Consider the following 27514-nt stretch of genomic DNA (forward strand, 5'->3'; position numbering starts at 1 on the left):
TGAGAAATCAGTGAACTTTAAAATAGCTCAATTGAATTTACCCAAAAGGAATCAGGCTTTGTACTGATAAACCTGAAATAACAACACAAGCACATTCAAATGCCTTTATATTTTCCCAATACACCGAAAAATTTCTGTAAAAGGTATATAATAGTATGAATAAGCATAAGACTAGAGTGGGAACACAGCAGATACTTGATAATGTTTACCAAAGAAATTATTACTGTTTGTTGATGAATAAATTTACTCATTAATGACAAAAATAGAGATAAATGGAAAATCACTTACTATAATCTATGTGAAATTGAGCAATTCCAGAACCAGGATAGTAGGAGCCCTTCTCCACAGTAACCAGACAATGCTTATTTTGTTTTTCTTGAATAATTTCCTTTATTCCAGAAGCTCCTTGCTTCATCAAATTCCAGCTTCGTATACATCCATCTAGACGAGGGTTAATCTAACAAATTAAAATGTAAGTCAAGGAGGGCATTTTAAACTTAAACAAGTGGCTCGATTGTGAGTATAGGTTTTCATTTACAGAAAAAAAATCCTTTCTTTAATAATAGTTGAAAATATTTTGAATTTTATTTAAGTTTTTCTTTTCCAAGTATTCTTCAGATGGACAGTCTTTTTCAGTACAAGTGAGCTTATACCATCACAAGCCCTCAGTGGGATCTTAATGATTTTTAACACTTCAAGCCCCACTTGCCTCTCCTCATCATCCAGTGGTAACTTTTCTGCTCTCAAGTTCTATATTTGCTTCTAGCTGTGGCCCTGGGCTCTAAGTTGTCTTGTTTGTCTTCTTTGTTTGTTTGTTTGATTGAGATGGAGTCTTGCTGGAGTGCAGGGGCGGGATCTTGGCTCACTGCAACCTCTGCCTCCCTGGTTCAAGTGATTCTCCTGCCTCAGCCTCCCGAGTTGCTGCGATTACAGGTGCCCGCCACCACACCCGGCTCATTTTTGCACTTTGAGTAGAGATGGAGTTTTGCCACATTGGCTAGGTTGGTCTTGAACTCCTGATCTCAGGTGATCCACCTGCATCGACCTCCCAAAGTGCTGGGATTACAGGTGTGAGCCACCGCGCCGGGCCTTGTGTTTCTTTAGTGGCATTTACAATATGGGTTTATGTTGCCAATCAGACTCTAAGTTTCTTCAGACACAAAAGTGTTTGCATTCTTTAGCCTCCATCAAGCATCCTGCCAGGCTCAAGGCATGTAAAAGCCATTTCATAAATGATTGATACTTTTTGAATAATTTATTTTACTTTAAAAGTGTCTTAATTTCTCAGTTTCAAACAACAGGTATACTCATGTCAACATGGGTTAATTAATTCAAGCTTAATATCATGTAACAGAAATCTTCTAAAAGTTAAAGTAACTATTAATTGCCAGGAGTGAAAGATGGATATAAGATAGTAAATACTTAAATTAAACCAGCAAGTGTATCGGGCAGGTCTGTGATTTCAAACAAAATTTTTAAAACTCTTTCAAGAGTTAGTGGTTAGTCTCTTTCATGAAACCTATTCTATAGCTATTAAACAAATATTATATTTAGAAAAATATCTATTACATCTAATTTCAATTTGTGACAGGCTATAGTTGTACCCTCAGTAAAGAGGTATTTTTTTAACAATAAATTTCACCTTATGTGGTATTCTTTAGCTCTTACATTTAAGTCCTAAAAATAGACTTGAGAAAGTCCTTTGACTGGCTTTCACAAAATAGCATAATTTTGGACTTACATATATTAATTTATATGTTTAACGACTGAGTATGGATTATCATGATGTTAACACTGAACTGTGGTGTTAACATTGTCAAGCATTAACTTGAGAATTTTAGAAATCCACTTCATGATTTATGCTGGGGATTTAAATGGGCACAAAACCACTGTATCATTTTCTTATTTCATTAATACAATTACAAGGGTTGCTAATGTTATTTTTCCATGATAATTTCAAGTTATCACACTTAGTATGCTTAACAAAACAACTTCTATTGACTCTCAGAAAAACACATATTCAAATCTATTACAGACAAAAGGAATTCATTCATGATGAATGACAGCAGCTTGGATCATTACCGGTTTAATGAGTTCACTTTCCACTTTCCGAGGGAATCCTGCAAAGTATACTTTGGTTTCTAGCAATCCATTTTCAGGCTTAAAAAGGGGTCCAGGTTTATTTATATCCATCACAGCTTCTTTAGCTATTTTAATGCTAATACTATGTTCTAATTCTTCCACAGACACCTACAATTAAAAAGAAAAATTACCAAATAACCAAGCATTACTACATATCATTTGAAATACTGGTATCTAAAAATTGTTATTCCCAAAAACTACTTTTGTAATCATTTTAATGTAATTATTAATTTGTTACAACTCATTTGGAATGTCAAATTATGATAAATGTGATAAAAAGACATTTAGGGTGGCAGCACTTGATCAAAAATTAAAAGCGTACCATATTTTAAAGTTAAAAAATAATAGTATTCTGTTAAGCTTAAACATCCAATTATGTATCTTTCAATCCCAGGCTGCTAGAAAATTAACAGTTAAGTGAGCCATTCTATCTTAGGAAAAATTTAAGTGGTCTTATTTTGCAATTGTCTGATAATACACATATGGGATCAATAATGTAAATAAGTTCTTAATATAAAGTAAGAAAAATCAATATGTTCAGTATTCTGTTAATTGCACACAAATTATTTTTTCTCTAAAATTCAAAAGTGATTGAAGCAATAAGAAAAAAATACATAAAATTAAATTGAAGTTTTCCTATTTTGAGAGTAGTTTGGGTTTTTAAAAAAGGTTTCAAGTAAGGGTAAACAACAATAAAAATTCCTTCCACAAAGGCAATTTGAAGAACCACTGCTACAATCACTTCAAGTAAAACTACAGCACTCAAAGTGCAAACTGTTCACTCACTTAACTAATAATATAAGCCAGATAATAGACATATTAAAACACCACGTTAAGAAGGGAAAAACTATCCTCCAACATAGAATAAATTTAGTAACACAAACTTAAAGTTGGTCAACACTCCTTCTTTAATATAGCCAATTAGCAGCATTCGAACAACTATTCTCTCCTTTACAGACTTTCTTAACTTAGCCTACAACACCTGACCCTGCTTGCTTCTCTCTCTACACTCTAACCATTACTTCTCAGTCTCCTTTGCTGGATCTTCCCCTCCCCACGGCTCAGGCCCCAGACCTTTTTCCTGTAGCCATGCAAGTATTTTAAGTGAGACACCATGACCCCACTCCAGGGCATTTGGAAAATTTGGAGGTGGGGAACACTTTTATTTGTCACAATGAGTAGGGGCCATGCTGGCACTGCAAGATGATAGACAATCTGCATTATGTACATAGGCTACTCATGCAGAACTAATAAATAATGTAGAACTAATAATAAACTATCAAGTATGCTTAAAATCTTTTTTTAAGCATCCTGCTAGGTATTCATATAGAGACTATTCATGCTTACAATCATCTGAGTTTGTATATACATATACACAAAATGCTTGCTGCACTATTTTAGCATTCATTACATTTTTCAAGAATATAATAATCTTGAAAACTAAGGATAGATTGATATTTGTTTCATTCATATCTTTACCAGGAACTTCTCACCACTTTGGAAAATTAATAATACCAATGGCAACACCATGTATGCACTTAATGGTATTTGAGTTGCTAATATAACAGCCCAGCATTAGTCTTCATTTGTAGCTTTTACTTTATGCATAGAAGCAAGCTTTAACAAGTGCTGTAGTTATAGCTGACTATGTATATATCAAAATACATATTATTTTCTTATAAATTACTTTCCTTTAATTTATCCATATTAATATAATAATGAGAGCATTATATTGGTTTTGATTGGGTATATGTGAAGGTAGTTTACTTTATTGATACATTTCATTATAGAATAGTAAAGGAGCATTCAGACATTGGATGAGATAGTATCTGGAACCACTGGTCAACACAAACAGTTTCAGGCCCTTAAAACCCCTCTTCATGCTGAGTATTCAAAAATTTGAATTGAAGGCTTAACTTTAAAAATATATCCAGAATCTGACCACTTCTCACCACCCTTATCATCAGCACACCAGTCAAAGCTTCCATCTTCTCTCTGCTGGATTCTTCCAACAGTCTCCTAACTCCGTATCCTGTTCTACTCTCATTCTCCACTTCTGGTTTCCACAAAGTCATCCGCTTCTGATAGGGATTATCTTTTAAAATGCAAATTAGATCCACGTCCTTTCTCAAAACCATCCAGGGTCTTTCCATTTAGCATAAAATCCACATCCTCATCATTGCCCCCAAGGCCCTCCATGATCTTACTCTAGACCACGTTTCTAACCTCATTTTCTAACTATTCTCCCCTGCTGCTACACTACTCTTTGTGTTATTCCTCAAATACCAAACACATCCTATTCCAAGAAATTCTCTACTTGCTGTTCACATGGTGCAGAATCATTTTATATTCCCTCATGTATTTCTCACGACATGTGCTCTCAATCTCGGCTCAGATCTAATCTAATCAGAGATGCCTTTCCTGATTCTGTATGTATACTAATCACCATCACTCTCTATGTCCTTGCCTGGCTTTTCTTTTTCCTTATAACAGGAATAACTATGGGCATATTTATTTTTTCATGCATTTGTTGTTTGCATCTCACCACTAGAATGCAAGCTGCGTAAGAGCACTGACTTTTTTTTATTTGCTGTTGTATCTTTACCACCTAGAATAAGGATTAGCACATAGCATTGCCAATAAATATTTTGCTGAATGAATTATGATACATTTACAATTAAAATTCCTAATATTAGACTCATAATCAAAGATCAGATTAACATTAGACTCAATCAAAGATAAGAATTTATAATCATTTATAAATTCACATTTGCCCAAGTGTGCTTTGTTCATACCTCTACTGTAATGTATTTCCTGTTACATTATATTATTTCCCAAAGAAGCATCAGCTACTTATCTATGAGGTACTAAGCTCTAGAGTGAGGAAAATCTCTTGCTATTGTTGCAGGAAGTCAGGGACCCCGAACAGAGGGACTGACTGAAGCCGTGGCAGAGGAACATAAATTGTGAAGATTTCATGGACATTTATCAGTTCTCAAATAATACTCTTATAATTTCTTACACCTGTCTTACTTTAATCTCTTAATCCTGTTATCTTCATAAGCTGAGGATGTATGTCACCTCAGGACCACAATTGTGTTAACTGTACAAGTTGATTGTAAAATGTGTGTTTGAACAATATGAAATCAGTGCACTTTGAAAAAGAACAGAATAACAGTGATTTTAGGGCACAAGGGAAGACAACCATAAGGTCTGACTGCCTGTGGGGTCGGGCAAAACAGAGCCATATTTTTCTTCTTGCAGAGAGCCTATAAATGGTCATGCAAGTAGGGAAGATATCGCTAAATTCTTTTCATAGCAAGGAATATTAATAATTAATACCCTGGGGAAGGAATGCATTCCTGGGGGGAGGTCTATAAATGGCCACTCTGGGAGTGTCTGTCTTATGCAATTGAAATAAGGACTGAAATATACCCTGGTCTCCTGCAGTACCCTCAGGCTTATTAGGGTGGGGAAAAAAACCCCACCCTGGTAAATTTGAGGTCAGACCGGTTCTCTGCCCTTGAACCCTGTTTTTTGTTGTTTAAGATGTTTATCAAGACAATACGTGCACTGCTGAACATAGACCCTTATCAGTAATTCTGCTTTTGCCCTTTGCCTTGCGATCTTTGTTGGACCCTTATCAGGAGTTTCTGATTTTGCTCTTGTCCTGTTTCCTCAGAAGCATGTAATCTTTATTCTCCTTTTTGCCCTTTGAAGCATGTGATCTTTGTGACCTACTCCCTGTTATTACACCCCCTCCCCTTTAGAAATCCTTAATAAAAACTTGCTGGTTTTGTGACTCCAGTGGGCATCACAATCCTACCGATATGTGATGTCACCCCCGGAGGCCCAGCTGTAAAATTCCTCTCTTTGTACTCTTTCTCTTTATTTCTCAGCTGGCTGACACTTATGGAAAATAGAAAGAACCTATGCTGAAATACTGGGGGCAGGTTCCCCCAATATGCTGTAGTTCTAATGCCTTGAACTCAGGAACTTAGCATCAAAAGCACTCACTAAAAGCTTATTGAATAAATGAGTGCATGTCTGCATAATTGAAAGACCAAAATAATTTAGTGATGACCTCACATGGCTTCTCAATACAAACTTCTTGTCTGGGTGCAGTGGCTCACACCTGTAATCCCTGCACTTTGGGAGGCTGAGGAGAGCTGATCACCTGAGGTCAGAAGTTCTGGACTAGCCTGGCCCAAATGGTGAAACCCATCTCTACTAAAAATACAAAAACTACCCAGGCATGGTGTCAGGTACTGATAGTCCCAGCTACTCAAGAGGCTGAGACAGGAGAATTGCTTGAACCCAGGAGGTGGAAGTTGCAGTGAGCCAAGATCATGCCACTGCACTCCAGCCTGGGTGACAGAGCAAGACTCCGTCTCAAAATAATAATAATAGTGATGATAAATAAATAAATAACATAAATAAATAAATTGAGATCAGCACAAACTTCTTGCCAGCTCCTCTAGGCATAAAAGATGTCTCTTTTGGCACCACATTCTAAGGCGAAGCCAATCTTCTCTCAGCTATCCTCTGCTGATGGCAGCAATGACTCTATACTTCAGAAAAGACTTCTCCCCGCTATTAACTAGCAGTAATCCCTTCAGAAAAGTCCCACTTTAACCCAGTTGATTAAAGTGCTATTCTTGATCATTAGAATAAAGGCTATATGTAGGATTAAATTAAAATGCTAATCTCTTTCTTTCCTCTCCTCTCCTCTCCTCTCCTTTCTTTTCCTTTCTTTTTTGACATAGAGTCTTCCTTTGTCACTCAGGCTGGAGTGCAGCTGCGTGATCTCACTGAAACCTCTGCTTCCTGGGTTTAAGCGATTCTCCTGCTGGGACTGCAGGCGTGCGCCACCATGCCTGACTAATTTTTGTATTTTTAGTAGAGATGAGGTTTCACCATGTTGGTCAGGCTGCTCTCGAACTCCTGACCTCAGGTGATCCACCCACCTTGACTTCCCAAAGTGCTGGGATTACAGGTGCGAGCCACTGCACCCAGCCTAAAATGCTAATTTCTAAGCACACTGGTACCTGCTACTGTATATTGTTTGCACAAAAACTGATTACTAGGTCTGGTACAATGGCTCATGCCTGTAATCCTAGCATTTTGGGAAGCCAAAGTGGGAGGAGGATTCCTTGAGTTCAAGACCAGCCTGGGCAACATAGCAAGGCCCTGTGTCTATTTTTTTTAAAAAGGATTACTTATCTATCTGCTTGTATTTGAATTTGAATTACCTTTTTGAATTTGTCACTATGTTTATTTCTCCTTAATTTAAAACATATTATTGACGGTTGAGGAGAGTTTTCCTTGATCAATGTTGTCTTTGCACAAATTGTTATGCTGCTCGAGTGTGGTTGCTCACTCTTGTAATCCCAGCATTTTGGGAGGCCGAAGTGGGCGGACAGCTCGAGGCCAGGAGTTTGAGACCAGTCTGGCCAACATGGTGAAACCCTGTCTCTGCTAAAATTACAAAAATTAGCCAGGTGTGCTATTGCACACCTGTAATCCCAGCTACTCAGGAGGCTGAGGCACAAGAATCGCTTGAACCCAGGAGGTGGAGGTTGCAGTGAGCCAAGACCATGCCACTGCACTCCAGCCTGGGCGACAGAGTGAGACTCTCTCTCAAACAAAACAAAACAAAACAAAAAAAGGCTGGGCGCAGTGGCTCACCCAGGACTTTGGGAGGCCAAGGCGGGCGGATCACCTGAGGTCAGGAGTTCGAGACCAGCTGGACCAACATGGAGAAACCCCGTTTCTACTAAAAACACAAAATTAGCCAGGCGTGGTGGTGCATGCCTGTAATCCCAGCTACTCAGGAGGCCGAAAAAGGAGAATCACTTGAACCCGGGAGGCGGAGGGTTGCAGTAAGCCAAGATTGCGCCATTGCACTCCAGCCTGGGCAACAAGAGCAAAACTCCGTGTCAAAAAAACAAAACAAAACTGTTAGGCCGCCTAATAATCCCTAACACCATTGTTCATCAATCAGCCACTAAAAAAGGTAAAAAGTTAAAGACAGAGTAGTTCAAGCAAATAACTAAAAACAATGCTTCTAATATATTAAGTGAGAATATTATTACTCAGGGTGTTTCAGGGATTTACAGTATGTAGAATATGCCTCCTATAGCATCAGATAACTCCAAACCCATTTTGGTTTGGTATCACTATAAAAATAAATTATGATTTTATACAAACTGCATCAAAGTGGGAAGATATTGATGAAATCTGCAAACATACCATATTCCATAGACCGTTATTAATAATGTCACCTCCAGTTGTGATTTTGGATGTATGTTCATTCTTAAGCTGAACTTCAATCTTTCCACCACGAAGTGCAATTAGGAGCCATGCTGAGTGATCAATAGATTCTGCATACAGTATCACGCCTTGTGAATCATATGTCCGGAAATCAAATTCTGCTGAAAATCTAAAAAACGGACAAAGAGAGATCCTTAAGAGTGAGAAATACAGAAAGCTCAATGCATTATTCTTTATTTCTTATACTGATAAACAGTAACACGGACAAAGAGTCAACTATTTATTTCATTTTCTGGAATTAATAAAAGAGAAGGGCAGAATTAGATGGCTCATGTATTATCTCTGGCTCCATGTATGTTTAAAATTAAGTTATTATTTTTTCTTGCTTATTCTTGGAATCTTTTCCCCAGAGAACAGATCCTTTGGTAATTTGTCATCTTTGTTTGGCATATGTTTTGAAACCACCTTCCAAATGCTGGAATTAATACACATGTATAAGTATCAGGCATACTATATCTCTCCTGGAGCCTTTTATACACTATATAATCTAACATTAAGAAGTGGTTGTTTGTTTTTGTTCTTGTTTTTGCTGTATCCATAAGTGATCATAAAATGTGTTACAATTTCATCATTGGTTTATTCATCAAAAGGCATATTTTCCCTATAATTTAACGTGTCAGGAATCACTCATGGAGATCTACAAGATGGCATATGGATGACTACAGACATCATTAAGCCTTCGTGTGTGGTAAGAAAGGTAAAATTTAAAAACTTAAAATATATCTATTAGCTTTCCTAAAACTCTAATTGCATAAGTCACTCTAGTAGAATACACAGAAGGAAAACTTAAAAGACACAGTCTACCCATGGGTTTGGGGGTATCTGAGTGCTGGCAACATCTGCTGCTATTAAGACTCTAGACATATATGTAGTTATTACAGGGGGGAAAAGTCTTAGGATGCAGGACTTAAAATAACATGTGTTGATTCAGTATCCTTAAAACACTTCAATGAGAATCAGCATTGAAGTTTCCAAGGGACTAGCAAATCCAAATGATTGACAAAAGATGAACAGGGAAAAGGAACAATAGATGTGTAACTATTAGTCACCTAAGTTAAACTACAGGCAATTTAAGTTAAAGAGTCTGGACTTCAGATAATTGCTAAATTAAGCAGGACAGAATCCCATACTCTTATCGCAATATAAGAGTAATAGTAAAGAGGCACCATTTGCAACGGGGCACAAATCTCCCTCAAATGGAACAAAGAAAAGATGACAAAATAAATGTTTTCATCCTTAGAATTCTAAAGAAATGCTAAAAAGAGGTAAAATGTGGAGTAAAGTATGCTGGATGGATAAAAATGTAGTAGGAACTTACTGAACTCAGATTATATAAAAAAGAACAGTTTTGCTTGGAATAAGGACTTCTATCCTCTTTCATAACTATCTGAACATCTTGTGGATGTGAAACGATATTATCTTGCCAAAATCCAAATCTGTGTATGCTCAAGATCTTCCAGCAGTTGATTCTCTTATGGAGATAACTTCCTTTTCTTTGTAAAATCAGGCTAAAATCATATTTCAAAGAGTCATGCTCTGCATATTTTGTTTCTGGAATATATCATCAACATATTGATTCATTACAATGGGGAACAATTCATTCTTTTTCACAAGCGTGGTAAACTGGAAAATAGAGTGAATTTGTTGACATTTATGTAGGGAAAGCATTTGATCATGAGAAACTGATGTAAAGAAATTTGCAAAAATAAATAAAAGCACTAGTTATTCTTTGTGTTGATCACACAGATAGCAGTTTATAAAAATTCATCAAGCTGTACATTTAATCTAATGTGTATATTTCTGTACATACTTTATATTTCAATGAAAAGTTTAAAATAAATAAATAATAAATTCTGGAAAAAATAATTTGACCAATTCCAATCCAATGTTAGAGAATAAACTACTGTGAATCGTCAGTGAGAAATGAACACAGTCATCCATCCCTAGGTATACATGGGAGATTGGCTCCAGGACCCCGGGATGGTATCAACATCCACAAATGCTCAAGTCCCTTATATAAAATGGCATAGTATTTGCATATAACCTATGCACATCCTCTCACGTACTTTAAGTCATCTCTAGATTATGTATAATACTCAATACAATGCAAATGGTATGTAAATAGTTGTCATACTGTATTGTGTTTTATTTGTATTATTTTGTTTTGTATTGTATTGTCAATATTTATCGTGGGTTTTTTTCTGAATATTATTGACCTGAGGTTGGTTAAATCGACAGATGAGGAACTCAAGGATATGGAGGATCAATTGTATTCCTAAAAGTGTTATTTACTACAACTAATAATATTTTTCTCTCTCATTCTTATTATTCTCAGAGCAGGAAAGGGTTTTCTCCAATCTCTATCATTAGAAGATATTACTTGCTCTGTGATGTTAAAGGAAAAAAACCCCACTTATTGGGAGAAATAAAGCATGGAAGGAGCACAGTTGCTTAAGTGTTTATATAAGTTATTGATCTTAGAATAATTTTCAATGTTTTTAATAATGTCTATGAATTTAGTTATTTAATAACTAAATTCTGACATCAAATTCTAAACATGCATGCTTATTTAATTAAAATATTTTAAAATTTGAACTATATACTCTGTCTCAAGTATTTTTCCTTGTCATTATTCCAAAAAAATTCCAATTTCTTTCTTCTACTTCCAGCAACGTATGCTTCTGAGAAAACCTGATAACTAAAGTACAATTATGGCAGATCACCTGGAGTGATCACTTGAGGTCAGGAGTTGAAGACCAGCCTGGGCAACACGGTGAAACTCTCTCTTTACTAAAAATACAAAAATTAGCTGGGTGTGGTGGCTCATGCCTGTAGTCCCAGCTACTCAGGAGGCTGAGGCAGGAGAACTGCTTGACCTGGGAGGCGGAGGTTGCAGTGAGCCAAGACTGTGCCACTGCACTCCAGCCTGGGTGACAGAGCAAGACTCTGTCTCAAAAATAAATAAATAAACAAAAATAAAATAAAATAAAAATTGGACATAAACATTGCTGTAAAAATAAAGTGGAATCAAGACTAAAAAACATAATCAATTATTTCATTTCTGAACTCTAACTACAATAATAATGGATAAAGTATTTAGATAGCCAACTAAAATTATGTAATGTATGTCTTTAAAATGCCACTTAAGCAAGTTTAAATGTTTTCCTTAATAATTTTGAACATAAGGATATTCTAAAAGCAATACTGAGTATTTTTTATTACTTAGTTTTCATAACATGTGTAAAGAGTAATGGAAACTTTACAAGTACATTAAATCTATGTTCCCAGCTTCTTAGTAAATATGCACTTTCTACAAAAGGAAGAACATGGAGTAAGGTAAAATGTTAATTGGGGAAAGTAGCCTAGAATGACTCAAAAAGGTTTTAGCATGAAAATTATATGTGTGAAGGAATAAATTAACTTTAGGGCTCCCCAAATCATCTGATTGGTAATATGACTACATTATCTGATAGGTAATACAATTTCACACATTTCAAACCTTTTCAGCCACTTTTCTCCTGCCCTCATCTGCTTAACCTCTAGAAATTATCATTGCTAGTGGTTCCTCACCTGCTGATTTCTGGCAAACGAAATTTTAAATATAAAACAACCCCTGCAAACTGTTCCGCCAAGTAAAGTAATTCATACTTTGTGTCAAGGTTCAAGGGAAGGCACACTGAAACAGCCTGGAATAAAAGAAACCAAATAAACAACAAGAAAATCAAAATGCATAGGTTAGTGCTGAATGTTTGTGTGAGGCCATGAATTTTTGTTTCGTTACTAATGTATCATCTGTAACACACTAAAATAACTAAGAATATTTTGGGTAATAATAAAGACATATCTTCCATTTCCTTGTACAGTCTATCTATAAAGAATATGTGGGTTTTAAAGTCTCGTTCAATGTGCATGGTTTTAGATCTTTGTCTTTAATGCTTCTTTTGCAAATTTTAGTCCTAAACACAAACTCTTCCAAAACCAATATATATTTCTTTAACTGTCAGGTATAATATCTTCCATGAATTATGTCTGAAAATTATTTTTATTTGAAGTCAGAAACAGGTGTAAGAATTAATGTATCCATAAATAACACCTCATTCATTCACTCATTCATTTATTAAGCCAAAGTTTTCTGAGCAAGAATGTGCTATCTAGATAGTAAAGGGAATACTGGAAAACACGAAGGAAATAAATATAAATTAAGATCTCATAGTCTCCAAGGAATTTACAAGAAGATTATTTAAAGTCATCACATATGGTATCAAGCATTTTCTTCTAAGAGTGAAAACAAACATTAAAATGAAAAGCTTTTAATGTATAAATGATTGAGCACATATGAGGATATTTTGAGGAGAATTACGTACATAGCACTGTATTAAATATAGGCCCAGAAATAACATTTTGTTTCCCCTTAAAACTTTAAGAAATCTATTTCAAGGCAGACAGTGATATGTAAGTACACCAAATACAGAAATAACAAAGGACTAAATTACAGAATAGATGTTCACACAGCGTGGCATTTCAATTAAGTAGTACCATACCAAAATTACTACACATGCCAACTAGCTTATTTCCAGGTAGGTTGCATACTGCTGAATGTGACATTTTTCCAGACATATACAGCTTTGTCTTGGCAACAGATATAGAGGTATGTATGTACACTTAAATCATTATTTAGGCATTTTTTATGGTCTGCCTCATAATTATATATAATTTTGCCTCCACTTGTCAAAAAAAAATGCGGGAAAAAAAAGAGCTCAGATGGTGACATTTATTTCAATGAAGTAAAAACGAGCACCTACCCCCAATATTCAATTCCTGGGTTAGTTATGCATTAAATCTAAGTAACTAAAAGCAAGTCTGAGAGACACAGATTAAGAAATCAACCCCTCTGAATTATGATATACTTAAACTCCACTAAATCCTAGAAATTGTTAAAAGTGTACGTTAAAACTGCACTTGTACCCTCTGAAACTTCATGAGCACTTTACAAACACTAACATGCCTAAGACATGATCAAACTAGTCAGAGTAGAATCCAGAAAAGTAGACAGTGGAAAATGTTTTCACTTAAGTTTCAATGGGAGATTTTTTTTCACAATGAGGGCTATTAAACTCAGCTTTTCTTGATTTCTTAAGTAAACACACACGTTGTATTTTATAAATGTACAGGCTACAGATAAGTACTCTCTAAACTGTGACTCTACCCTCTTTTTTTAAACTCAGTCACTAATTATCCCCAATGTTTATGACTTACATGGCCATAATTAGTAAATAATCATGACTCATAACCTGCTTAAAGCTACAGCAATTGTTGTAGAACATCTGTGTTTTCCTGACTTAACTCAGTTATGTGAAAATAAGTATGCGGATCTCTCATTTTAGGAAACAGGGGAGCACTTAAGCAGTGTAAAATGTTTACCTCACAACTCTTCTGGTCTTGGGCAAGTTTGAATCCTTTCTTCCCATCACAGTAGCAAGTGTAACCTCCAGGGTAATTGACACAAAGCTGAGCACACATGTTCTCAGAGCATTCATCTACATCTGAGGTAAAAACATACGCACACACACACGCAAACTTTAGTATCTCCTAAGTGTTCAATCTCATAGGCACAGGAATACTATGATTGTAGTATGAGATAATCAATGATAATCCAATCTTAGGGAAAGAAATACTATGACATCAAGCTACATTTAAATATAATACTTAACGTGGAAATTTAAACGAGTTACAAGTGTAATTTTTATTTATTTACATATTTGAAACTAAAATTAATTTATAACTTTCGGTGAGTAAGTATAACAATTCTACCAAATTTCTCATTTTGAATTTGAAGAAAAAAAGATTGAGAATCTCGACTTAACTGTCATTTCTGATTATTTGAATTCCATTGAGATTACCTCACAATTCATTGCTTTGAGAAAAAGAAAAAGAAATGGGAAGGGGAAGAGGAAGGGAGAGGAGGATGGGGAAGAAGTAAAGGAAAAGAAAGGTAGGGAAGAGAAGAAAAGACCGCTTTAACTGAAGGTTGATACAGTCAGGAATTAAATGACAATATCAAGAACATTGGGCCTCTCATAATGCAATAATTAATGGTGGCAGTGAATTTAGGGAAATATCTTTATTTGTTATCTTTCTTTTTATTTTTTAAACCTCACTATGATGTAATCTCCCATATTATGAAATCTATATGGTACCTGTCCCTACTCCATATTTTGAGAAAATCATTCTTGGAAATTTATAATATTATGTTGAAGCAAACATCTATCTCAGAACTATATAAGATCATTTACATTTTCATTGGATATGCCCTATGACCTTTAAAACTCCACAAGTTCATAAATGCTATTATTTAATATGTTCTCATAAAATAATTTAAAATAGATTCCCAAAATTAATAATCCTTCAATAGTATTAAAATTGCATATTATTAAATTTATAGATCAGATAAAAGTCATATATAAATCTTTTATAAAAATACGTCATTCATTAAATAAAACTACAATACAGGGGATGAAGTTGGCTAATGATAATTCTGCAGATGTCTAGAGTTATCCATGGTAATTTCTATCTGCAATGGTGGGAAAGGAGAAATGTGTGTGTGGTGGGCAGGGGAATATTTTTGGTCAGTGCTAGAGGAGATAGGACATCAAAATCTCAAAAGCAGCATACGTAGTTAAAAAATATATTGTAAAATTAGTATTGATTTAGGCAACTTCATAGAGACAAGAAACAAGAGTAGAGGTTACTTCCATCAAGGTGACTAATAAAAGAAAACTCACTGCTTAATAGTTATTGCTGAAGAGTTTTTGTTTGGGCTGATGAAAAAGTTTTGGAAATAGCAGTGATGGCTGCACAATGGCAAGAATGTAATTAATGCCACTGAATTGTACATTTAAAAATGGTTAAAAGGGTACATTAAAACTGTACTTGTACCCACAAATCTATTTTTTAAAAAGTACACTATACATGTGTGTGAATATACACATATATATGTATGTGTATATATATATAATATTTTCTTATGTATATGTATACGCACACACACATATATATATATACACACACACACACAGCCACAATAGAAAAATTAGTATTGATTAGTTCCAACCATGGCATTAAATCTGTTTTAAAATTTTAAACAATCCAAAGGAAGGTATGAGATAATCTGTATATCATGATAAACAGACCTACAAACAAACAACTATAATATGTTGAAGCTTCCTGGGGCACACAGGGCAGAGCCACTGCAGTCACTCGAAGCAATAGCACCTTCAAGGGGTTGCCCCAAACCCACACGCTCTGACATTACTGATCAATATTTCTTAAATTTCTAGTGTATTGTTATCATTTCTTTATCATGAGATAATAGAACTGTGTCACTTTTTATTTTAGAATAAATGACTTATTTATATATGCCCAGAAAAATCACTGAAAATCTTGAAATAAAAACTAAAGTTTTTAACCATGCTCATTGTCTCACTCAGATGACCTTTAAGCTTATGTCTTTCTTTTCTATCTGCTGCTTTTCCTTCCAAACTGAAATTCTCTTCATCTTTGAATATAATGTAAATGACATGAAAATATATTTATCTTGTTTTTATCACACATGGAGGTCTCCAATTCATAGGTAGCGCAAAGGGCCAATCGGCGCGCATTTAACAATAAACTTAAAGACCATGTGTCTTACATACTTTTACTCTGAAAGGAAGCCAATGATTACCCAATTGAACAAGCTATACTAGGGATAAGAAAATATGACTGTTGATGTCAAACAAAACCAATGCTTTCAAATATCAGTTCAGGCTTCACACACACCCTCTCCACAATCAGTAATGATACTACCATCATTCTACCTTCACAAGACTTTGATTTGAGATTGTATCTGTAGCCTTCAGGGCATTCACATTCAAAATCTCCTGGAATGTTCTTGCACACAGCTGTGCCACAAATGTTTGGCTTCAGAGAGCATTCATCCACATCTATAAATAAAATAACCATATTTAAAAACATTTTTCCCATACCAGCAGACACTAGCAAAGAACCCTTGATTTGTGCTTCCTGGACTAGTTTAATATACGTAATGAGATAACAGATTGGCCTTCAGACAAAAAAACATTAAATCTATCATCATATGTTAGTTCACTAAATATGATTTCTTTCTACAAATGCATAGGGAATTTGATTCATGTTTGCCATGTTCCTTTCTAGTTATGTTAAGAAGGAGAAAGCTTTAAAAATGTTCTTATCTGTCAGGTTGTGGTATGAAAAGAAATGGAGGTCTTGAAAACAGATTCACTCCATATTATCACAATTATTTTTTGTACATGGGATGGCTCATCTATTCTATCTTGTTTCTTTGGAAATAAACAAACATGTAATTTGTACACTACTATTGTCTAAAGTAGACGATAGTGATTCAAATTTATATTAAGATTAAGGTCTCTAAGTACTTATAAATCTGCAGTTAATCCAATATGAATTTAGTGCTAAATGAATATTCCAGAAATTTCAGATGCATATATTATAGTGTGAAATGAAGGAGACAACATACTGATAGTAACTAGTTACTAGATGAGCACCTGTGAAGAAAACAAAACATGCGACAGAAATAGTTCAACGGAGATGTAATTATTAGTGAACTCTTCTGCGTACTCTCTGGAGAAAGACAAATTCAGAACAGAAAATGTGTTTTCTATTCCAAAAGTTGACAGCCTTTTTTCCAGATTAATAGTCAACATTTAGGATATTATTTAAAATAACTTGCACAAAAATAATAAAACCAGTTTCCTTGTAGGAATTTTTCTATATTTTGACTGTATCATTGTCAACATCCTGAGTGTGAAATTGTACTATCATTTTGTAAAATATTACCGTTAAGGGAAAACGGGGTAAAGGGTAGGTATATAGCATCTCTCTGTATTACTTCTTACAACTTCATGTGAATCTTTAACTAATTCAAAGTAAAATATCCAATTTTTTAAAAAGAGCCAAAAACTATGTTTTTGAAATAAAGTAAGCCAGAGCAACAGTGGGACACTGTCTCTATGAAGTTTTTTTTCTTAAAGTAGCCAGGAGTGGCCGGCCATGGTGGCAGTGCTGTAGTCCTAGCACTTTGGGAGGCCAAAGTGTTCAAGACCAGCCTGAGTGGGCAACATGGTGGAACCCCACTTCTATACATTTAAAAAAAAAAAAAGGAAAAGAGAAAAAATTAGCCAGGAGTGGTGGCATGTGTTCTCATTACTAAGGAGGATAAGGCGAGAGGATCACTTGAATCCAGAAGTTGGGGTGCCTTGAACTATGATTGCACCACTCCACTCCACCCTGGGCGACAGAGGGAGACCCTGTCACTAAATAAATACGTAATAAACTAAAATAAAATCAGTAAAAATATGTCACTAAGTGTATTTGGTTTGAGGTATATTGCAGGGAATTATTTAGATCATACAAGTTTAAGTTACAGTACATTGGTTTTATGACTCCGCACTGACATCTAATGTCTGATTGTAAAGTTTTATTCTTTCAGCTGGGCACAGTCGTTCATGTCTGTAATCCCAGCACTTTGGAAGGCCAAGGAGGGCAGATCACTTGAGCTCAGGCATTCAAGAGCAGCCTGGTCAACATGGCAAAACCTCATCTTTACTGAAAAATACAAAATTAGCCAGGTGTGGTGGCGTGCATCTGTCCCAGCTACTCGGGAGGCTGAGGCAGAAGAATCACTTGAACCCGCAAAACAGGCTGAAGTGAGCCGAGCTCACACTGCATTCCAGCCTGGGCATCACAGCGAGACTCTGTCTCGAAAAAACAAAAAAAAAAAAAAAAAAAAAAAAAAAAAAAAAAAAAAAAAAAAAAAAAAGGAAGAAGAAGAACAAGAAGAGAAAAGTTTTATTCTTTCATCTTTAGACAGTTACTGGCAACTGGATCCCAAGCATTTTTACATTGTGGCAAAGGTCCCATTGTAATAGTTTTTTTGTTGTTGTTGCTGTTTCTTTCTTTTTTTTTTTTTTGAGGAGGAGTCTCACTCTGTCGCCCAGGCTGGAGTGCAGTGGCACGATCTCGGCTCACTGCAAGCTCCGCCTCCCGGGTTCATGCCATTCTCCTGCCTCAGCCTCCCGAGTAGCTGGGACTACAGGTGCCCGCCACCACGCCCAGCTAATTTTTTCTATTTTTAGTAGAGACGGGGTTTCAGTGTGTTAGCCATGATGATCTCGATCTCCTGACCTCGTGATCTGACCACCTCAGCCTCCCAAAGTGCTGGGATTACAGGCGTGAGCCACTACGCCTGGCTGTAATAGTTTTTCATATATTCTTCTATCTGTTTTCTACTCTATTACTTACATATCATGGGTAGTCAATAATGCAAATAAATATAAGAACAGATGTGGTCATCAGGAACATTCCTATTAATAAGAGCACTTTTATAATCATTTACACATATATGTGTGTATTAACTGAGTGGATAAAAATTAAAAATACTTTTGAGTTTTTAAAAAGTCACAAATTTGGCCAGGTGTGGTGGCTCATGCCTATAATCCCATGACCTTGTGAGGTTGCAGTGGATGGATCGCTTCAGCCCAAGAATTTAAGATTAGCCTGGACAATGTGGCAAAACTCCATCTGTATCTGTACAAAAGCTACAAATATTAGCCAGCATGGTGGTGCATGCCTGTAGTCCCAGCTACTTAGGAGGGTGAGGTGGGAGGACCTCCCAGGGGATCGAGGCTGTAGTGAGTTGAGATCATTCCACTGCACTCCAGCCTAGGTGACAGGCAAAACCCTACCTTAAAAAATAAATAAATAAAAACAAAAATTCTTTAGAAAGAGACTATTAAAGTATTTAAGTGTAGAAGTATCAATGGGTACTATTTGTTTATAAAATGCATATGGTATCCAGCATCATGATGGTTTTTCTGTTAACTCATGTTCTAATGACAGTCTTATTCTAAATAGTCTCAAAATCCAAACACAGACCTTCAAATAGGCAGATAAGAAAGATACATGGTCACACATTGGGTAGCCGTTTAGAAGAATTTGTTGGTAATGTGTTCACTTTAGAGTCATTTAACTGCAGTTTAAATAACACTATAGTAAAGTTTATCATATTAAACACTGCTATTCAGTAAGAGATAGATGATTTGAATACGAATCCAATGTAGGGCTTTACCAAAACATATATAAAATAAAGAGTTGAACAAGAAATTCACATTTTAACTTCCTTTTTTTTTTTTTTAACATTTTAGCAAAACAAACAAAAAAAAAGTAGTGGAGGAGAGAATGTTGATATTAATTGTATCCAGTTTCTAAAGGAAAATTTTAAAGTCCAGGTGGGAAATCTTGCTTTTAGTCATCCACACACCTGCTATGAATATTTGAAGATTTAGTCATAGCATTAACACAGCCAAACTGAAAGACAGTATACAGAGAGAAAAAAAGTCAAAATGTAGGGATAGGAAAACAATGAAAAATAAAAGAAATACACTAGTAAAATGACTTGTTAGAAAGCTAAACTAACAGGGAATATTTAAGACTGAAGAAGAAAAACGAGTTATGACCAATGATATGATCTTAAAGGCAGAAAGAGGAAGAAACTAGATCTTCTTTTCTTTCCCAAAACCACAACAGGAAATGAGGGGCCAGATGAAGGGTTGATATTGGAAATCAGAAAAGTATTTCTGAAAAGGAAAAATAAAATACAATGGAAGAGGTTATCACAGTGGATTTCTTTCTATGGCTACTTATTTTCCTAGAAGAAAATAAAAAATATAATGTCTGAAGACAGAGGATAAACAATGATTTTACAAAGTTTGCAGCATGCAAAGACTTGCATTGAAATGTCATTTTATAACGAAATTCCTTATTGAAACATGCACACAAGTGTGTACACACACATACAATGAGAAAATTTTTAAAAATCACGTTATCAGTACTGTAAACTAAAATGCAGTCCAGGCACAGAGCTCCCCCCTGTAAACCCGACACTTTGGTAGGCTGAGGCACGAGGCTCACTTGAATTCAAGATCAGTTGGGGCAACATGGTGAAACCCCATCTCTACAAAAAATACAAAACAAAATTAGCTGGACACGATGGCATGCACCTGTAGTCCCAGCTACTTGGGAGGCTGAAGTCAGAGGATCAATTAAGCTCAGGAGGTCAAGGCTACAGTGAGCCATGATAGAGCCACTGCACTCCAGCTGGGGAGACAGAGTGAGACCCTATCTCTCAAAAAGAAACAAAAACTAAAAAGCAGTTCCACAGTATCACAAGGCTTCAATGTGGATAAAAATGTGTTAGTATAAGCACTTACAATCATTTTTCCAAAAATTTGCTAGTAAAATTTCTCTAACTGGGATTATTCTCATACAATAAATGTGCTTTAATTCTACCATCCTGCTCTTACCTTTACAGTCTTTCTTATTTGAAAGCATAACAAAACCACTTTTACAGGAACAGTGGTAACTTCCAGGTGTATTATCACAAATTTGACTGCAACCTCCATTTATATTTGAGGGATCTTTGCATTCATTTATATCTAAAACAGGAAAAAAACGAATTATTTTTAAAGTAATATAACCTTCAGAGAACTTTTCAGGAGACCAATCCTGATGAGCTGGGGGGCGGGGGTTATTATACATACCAAATTCACACTTTTCTCCTTGCCAACCTGGTTTACAAGTGCAAGTAAAAGAAGCTTTTCCATCTTTGCAGCTCATATATCCATCTTCATTGCATGGAAGAGGGCTACACTGGTCTGGAATGGCTGAAGGAAATAGACATCTATTTATTTTTTTTACCTCATGTCATGGTAAAAGAAAATTGTGTGCACTATAATAAAAATCCTGAAGCCTGGAACCAATGGGAAAAAAAAAAAGCACAACTCCTTCCTTTAAATAACACTTTTCTTAAGTTAAAAAGTGAGTCCATTAGGTAAATCTTTATAATTATTTTGTAAAAATAAACTACAGATGGCAGCAGTGGCCCATCTAGAGTGGCTGCTGCCAAGATGCCAGCTGCAGTAGGGAGGTGGGCCAGGGTCTCCCACTCCACAGAGCAGGTAGGAGCCCCACACTCCCTGGATGCTGCTGCAGCTTCCCTGTCGTGGCTCTGGACCCGGGTGTCTCTGTGCTCTTGGGGGCCTGCTCCCGCTTCCAGGCTTCTCCCTGCAGCAGGCATCCACTCTGATCTAAGAGGCATGGCTGGGGCTGCACGCGCCACAGAGCTGGTGAAAGCCAAGGACAAGGGGGAGCCCCACCCCTTCCAAACTGGTGGGACAAGAGTCCCCTGAGTGCAGCTGCAGCTGCCCAAGCCTGGCTGTAAACCTGGGCATCTCTGTGCTCATGGGGGCCTGGGAAGGCCCATGGTGCCCACCACAGGCTCAGAAGTGCCTGCTCCTGCTTCCTGGTCTCTCCTCACTGCTGGCACCCACTCTGGTCATGGAACAAGGTTGGGGCTGAAGCCAGCTGCTGTTGCAGCCCGGCCGAGTGGACATAGGCTCAGGGCAGTGCTAAAATGCCAGCCCCCTGCCCCCTCCAGTCTTTGGGCTCCAACAAGCATGGGAAGGGAACTGACGGGGGTGCTGAGGGCAGCTCAGTGCAGGCCTGCAGGCACCCCCTTGGCACAAAGAGCCTGGGTGCCATGAACAGTGGCAGGAGGTAGACAGCTGCCTGTGTGGAAAAGGGTGGATCCCCCGTGAAGTCCCACCTTCAGGCTGGGAAAGGCCTGAGGCCTGTGGGCTGGGCTGCCAGCCCTGCTGACTGAAGCGGGAACTCTTGTTGCTTTTTCCCAGGCCCACCCATGGCAGCCCATGGACCAGTCTGCACGCACTTTCCCCCTCTGAAGACCATAAAAACCCTAGACTGAGCCAGAACAGAACAGATATACAGACAATCAGCTGCAGAAAGGAGCTACCATCTCCAGGGCCTCCTCCCAACTGGGAGCTGCAGACATCGAATGACCTGTCTGCAGAGAAGAACCACCCTCTCCAGGCCCTCCTCTGCTGAGAGCTGCTGATGGGACAACCAGCTGCAGAGAGGAGCCACCCACTTTAGGCCTTCTCTCTACTGAGAGCTGCAGGGACAATGGGATGACCTGGCTACAAAGAAGAGCCACCCGCTTCAAAGCCTCCTCTCTGCTGAGAGCTGAACACTTGATGGGACAACCTGCCTACAGAGATGAGCTACCCACTGAGGGTGTCCTCTGAGCTCTTCTAATGCTCAGTAAAGCTCCTGTTCATCTTGCTCACTCTCTACTTTTCTGCATACCTCACTCTTCATGGATGTAGGACAAGAACTCGGGCAAAGGCACTAATGGCTACAGAAGTTTCTAGACAGAAAAGCAACACCCCAAAGATTCCATAACACTACTTTTACACTGCAAATATATACAGTATTTTGTAACTGTAATTTAGATATTTTTCCAAATATATTACCTCATTTGAACCTTAGAACAATCCCATGAGGTAGACAGAACAATACTATTCTCAATATTAAGAGAAAAAAAGAGGACGGCCGGGCGCGGTGGCTCAAGCCTGTAATCCCAGCACTTTGGGAGGCCGAGACGGGCGGATCACGAGGTCAGGAGATCGAGACCATCCTGGCTAAAACGGTGAAACCCCGTCTCTACTAAAAAAATACAAAAAAACTAGCCGGGCGTGGTGGCGGGCGCCTGAAGTCCCAGTTACTCAGGAGGCTGAGGCAGGAGAATGGCGTAAACCCGGGAGGCGGAGCTTGCAGTGAGCTGAGATCTGGCCACTGCACTCCAGCCCGGGCTACAGAGCGAGACTCCAGTCTCAAAAAAAAAAGAGAAAAAAGAGGTTAGGCATGATGGCTCACACCTGTAATCCCAGCACTTTGGGAGACCAAGGCAGGCCGATCACTGGGGGCCTGGGCAACAAGGTGAAACCCTGTCTCTACTAAAAATACAAAACTTAGCTGGGCATGGTGGCACACTCCTGTAGTCCTGGCTACTCGGGAGTCTAAAGTACAAGAATTGCTTGAACCTGGGAGGCAGAGGCTGCAGTAAGCCAAGATCGTGATAGAGCAAGGCTCTCTCAAAAAAAAAAAAAAAAAGAAAAAAAAAAAAAAAAACTTAAAACTTTCAGTTTGGGCTAAGATGATGTAACAAGGAGCAGATTTATCTTCCTGCCTTAAATAAGTAGGACTTCAGTCTAACTATGTAAGATAATTGTTTTTCAAACATTGGAGAACAGGAAGGAGAACATCATGATTCCTAAGGAAAAGAAAATAAACAAGCCGAGACCTACAATTGGACCACATTCCTGCCTGGAGATAGCTTCTATGCAACAGTGCAAGAAACACAAACAGAGCCCAGTGGTCTCCTTGGGTTGAGAAAACAAATATTGGAGTTTGGGGAGATCAAATTGGAATTTTGCTGCTTAGAGTACTATAAAGGCAGAGAGAGGGAAAAACACGTGTGTGTATGGAAAGAGAGAGAGAAAGAGAGAGAGAGAAGAGAAAGAGAGTCTCCAGAGATCTGCAAAAAGATCCCCCAGGGTCTTTGGCTGAATGACGATTTGCACAGGAAAATTTCCAGAGCTCATAGAGGGATAGGGATAGTTTGTTTTAGACTACCCAGACCTAAATTATTTCATAGTACAAAGGGCATCAGGCAGACTCCTCACAAGGATGTAGACTTATTATTGAGGCTAAATGAGTTTTAAGCTAATGGCTACTCCAGATTGCCTTAACAGAGCCTAAAATCAAAACTCAAAAGATTTGTTTTTAATGTATTCCACATAAGTTACCTAAACGCCACAACAAAATCAAACACTATTTGGAAGAAGACAAGAAAATCCAGGACCCAGCAACATAAGCTGTAAGCTTATTTTCTGTTCCTTAGGAGTCACAGTGTTCTGCTTCCTGTTCTCCAATGTCCAAAACCATTATTTTATATACTTAGACTGAAGTTCTACTTATTTAAGGCAGGAGGATAAACTTGGTTCCTGTTACATCATCTTAGCCCAAACTGAAAGTTCCAAGTTCTTTTTTTCTATTTATACTGAGAATAGTATTGTTTGTTTGCTTCGGTAAACAATTAAAAATAAGTAGGAGTCAGATGCAGTGGTTCACTCTGCACTTTGGGAGGCAGATGAGGGAGGATCATGTGAGGCCAGGAGGTAAGACCAGTTTTGGCAACATAGTGAGATATAATCTTTAAAATTAATTTAAAAAATAAATTCTCCAGTTGTGGTAGTCCATGCCTGTTGTCCCAGCTATTTGAGAGGCTAAGGTAGGGGGATAGCTTGAGACTAGGAGTTTGAAGTTACTGTGAGTTATGATCACACCACTGGACTCCAGTCTGGGTAACAGTGAGACCTTATATCCAAATAAAATAAAGTACAATGTAAAATTAAATTAAATTAAGAAAATAATAGGCATGTAAAGAAACAAGAAAAAAAATTTATAACCAAGAGAAAAATCAGTAGATGAAAATATATCTAAAATGGAAGAGATGACCAAAAATCAGAAAAATAAATAAATAAAATTATTTTAAGTGCACTCCACATGTTCCCGTAGTAAATATAGGCATGATGAAAAAAATAAAATAAAATAGCAGATGTGGAACAGATCCAAATGGGACTCAGTGAAATGAAAAATAGACTATATAAAATGAAAAATACAGTAAATGGGATTAAAAGTAAATTATCTGTGGGAGAAAAAAAGAAGAGTGAACTTGAAGACATAAAAACTATCCAAAATTAAGGAAGGACAGATAAGAAGTATAAAAACAATAAATACATAAACAAACTGATAAATAATTAGAGCATGAATGACTTGATAAACAATATCAAATGGCCTAATATATGTTATTGACATTCCAAGAGAAGAGGAAAGATAACAGGGAAAAAGAAAAAAGAAATTTGAATAAATAATAGTAAATCATTTTCTAAATTTGATGAAAACTATGAACACGCAGATCCAAGAAGCCCACTAAACACCAATCAGGATAAACCTAAAAATACTATATCAAATTAGAGAAAACCAGGGAAAAAGAGAAATCTAAAACACAGTGCATACATAGAAGAAAAAAAAAGCTAAGTATAACAGTCGTTTTCCCATCAGCATCTATTCAAGTGTAAGGACAATGGAGAGACATCTTTGACATACTGATGGAACACTATCAATATGGAAGTCTTTACCCAATAAAAATATCTCCCAAAAATAAAGGCAATATACTATTTTTTAATTAAAAAATATGAGAAAGGCTGGGCACGGTGGCTCACGCCTGTAATTCCAGCACTCTGGGAGGCCAAGGTAGTCAGATCACAAGGTCAGGAAATCAAGACCATCCTGGCTAACAGGGTGAAACCCTGTCTCTACGAAAAATACAAAAAATTAGCTGGGCGTGGTGGCAGGCACCTGTAGTCCCAGCTACTCGGGGAGCTGAGGCAGGAGAGTGGCATGAACCCGGGAGATGGAGCTTGCAGTGAGCTGATGTTGTGCCACTGCACTGCAGCCTGGGTGACAGGGCGAGACTCTCTCTCAAAAAAAAAAAAGAGAGAAAATCCATCTTCATCAGATATGTAGTATAAGAAATGTTAAAGGAATTTCTTCAGGCAGAAGGAACATGTTGTCAGATGGAAATGTGGATCTATAAAAAAGAATATGGAATGCCAGAAATGGTAAACATATGAGAAAATATAGAACAATGTTTTCCGGGACAGGTGCCAATGGCTTATGCCTGTAATCCTAGCACTTTGGGAGGCCAAGGTGGGTGGATCACTTGCAGCCAGGAATTTGAGACCAGCCTAGGCAACATGGCAAAACCCTGTCTCCACAAAAATACAAAAAAATTAGCCAGGCCTGTAATCCCAGCTATTTGGGAGGCTGAGGCACAAGAATGATTTGAATCCAGCAGACAGAGGTTGCAATGAGCTAAGATTGTACCACTGCACTCCAGCTTAGATGACAGCACAAGACTCTGTCTCAAAAATAAATAAATAACACAATAAAACAATATTTTCCCATTTGATAAGCTATTTATAAATTAACATATCATGGAGTTTATAAGGTATCATATTAAAATGTAAGGCAGAAATAGCACAAAAAAATAGAGGAAGAGGTCTGGCACAGTGGCTCATGCCTGTAATCCCAGCACTTTGGAAGGCCAAGGTAAAAAGATCACTTGAAGCCAGGAGTTCAAAACTATCTAGGCAACAATGTGAGGCCCTATCTCTACAAACAAATTTAAAAATTAGCTGGACATGGTGCTACATGCCTGCAGCCCTAGCTATTAAGGAGGCTGAGGCAGAAAGGAAGAAGGATTTGAGACCAGGAGTTCAAGACTGCAGTGAGCTATGATCACCCCACCGCACTCCAGCCTGGGCTAGAGAGTGAGATCCTGACCAAAAGAAAAAAAGAAAGAAAAGAAGAAAAGAAAAGAAATGAGTAAAAGAAGTTTGAGAAGCATAATTAATAACAGAGGAGACAAAATGGAAAAATGTAATCAACTTCCAGCCCCCCGCCCCCCCGCAAAAAAAAAAAGTAGGGAAAGAAAAAAAAAAAAAAGAACAGATGGGATCAATAGACTTTAACCATCATCAATGGTAACATTAAATGTAAATGTCTATAGTCTAACACTCCACTTAAAAGACAGACATTGCCAGATTGGAGAAAACAGCAAGACCCAAAAGAAACTCACTTGAAATATAAACACACTGGTATGTTCAAAGTTAATGGATGGAAAAGTAAACCATAAACACACTAATCAAAGGAAAGCCAGAGTGACTATATTAATATAAGATAGATTTTAAAATAAGGAATATTACCAGAGAAAAAGAGCAATATTAAGAAGTACAAAGCAGGGCCTGGAATAGTGTTTCATGCCTGTAATTCTAACAGTTTGGGAGGCCCAGGTAAGAGGATTGCTTGAGGCCAGGAGTCTGAGATCAGCCTGGACAACATACCCAAGACCCCATCTCTATAAAAAATGAATTAGGCCGGGCGCGGTGGCTCAAGCCTGTAATCCCAGCACTTTGGGAGGCTGAGACGGGCGGATCACGAGGTCAGGAGATAGAGACCA

General features: G+C 37.3%; 1 protein-coding gene across 2 annotated transcripts in view; it reads right to left on the minus strand.

Moving 5' to 3' along the window:
- PROS1 (protein S (alpha)) overlaps positions 1-27514 on the minus strand; it is a 101360-nt gene that overhangs the window by 12293 nt on the left and 61553 nt on the right. For both annotated transcript variants that reach the window (XM_011927602.1, XM_011927604.1), the window contains exons 5-12: positions 21111-21233; positions 20874-21005; positions 16332-16457; positions 13897-14018; positions 12046-12161; positions 8395-8584; positions 2083-2250; positions 289-457 (exon numbers count right to left, since the gene is read on the minus strand). In XM_011927602.1, coding sequence (XP_011782992.1) covers positions 289-457; positions 2083-2250; positions 8395-8584; positions 12046-12161; positions 13897-14018; positions 16332-16457; positions 20874-21005; positions 21111-21233 — 1146 coding nt within the window. The remainder of the gene's footprint in view (positions 1-288; positions 458-2082; positions 2251-8394; positions 8585-12045; positions 12162-13896; positions 14019-16331; positions 16458-20873; positions 21006-21110; positions 21234-27514) is intronic.

Source organism: Colobus angolensis, unplaced genomic scaffold, assembly GCF_000951035.1.
Source record: "Colobus angolensis palliatus isolate OR3802 unplaced genomic scaffold, Cang.pa_1.0 Scaffold73, whole genome shotgun sequence".
NCBI classification, from domain to species: domain Eukaryota; kingdom Metazoa; phylum Chordata; class Mammalia; order Primates; family Cercopithecidae; genus Colobus; species Colobus angolensis.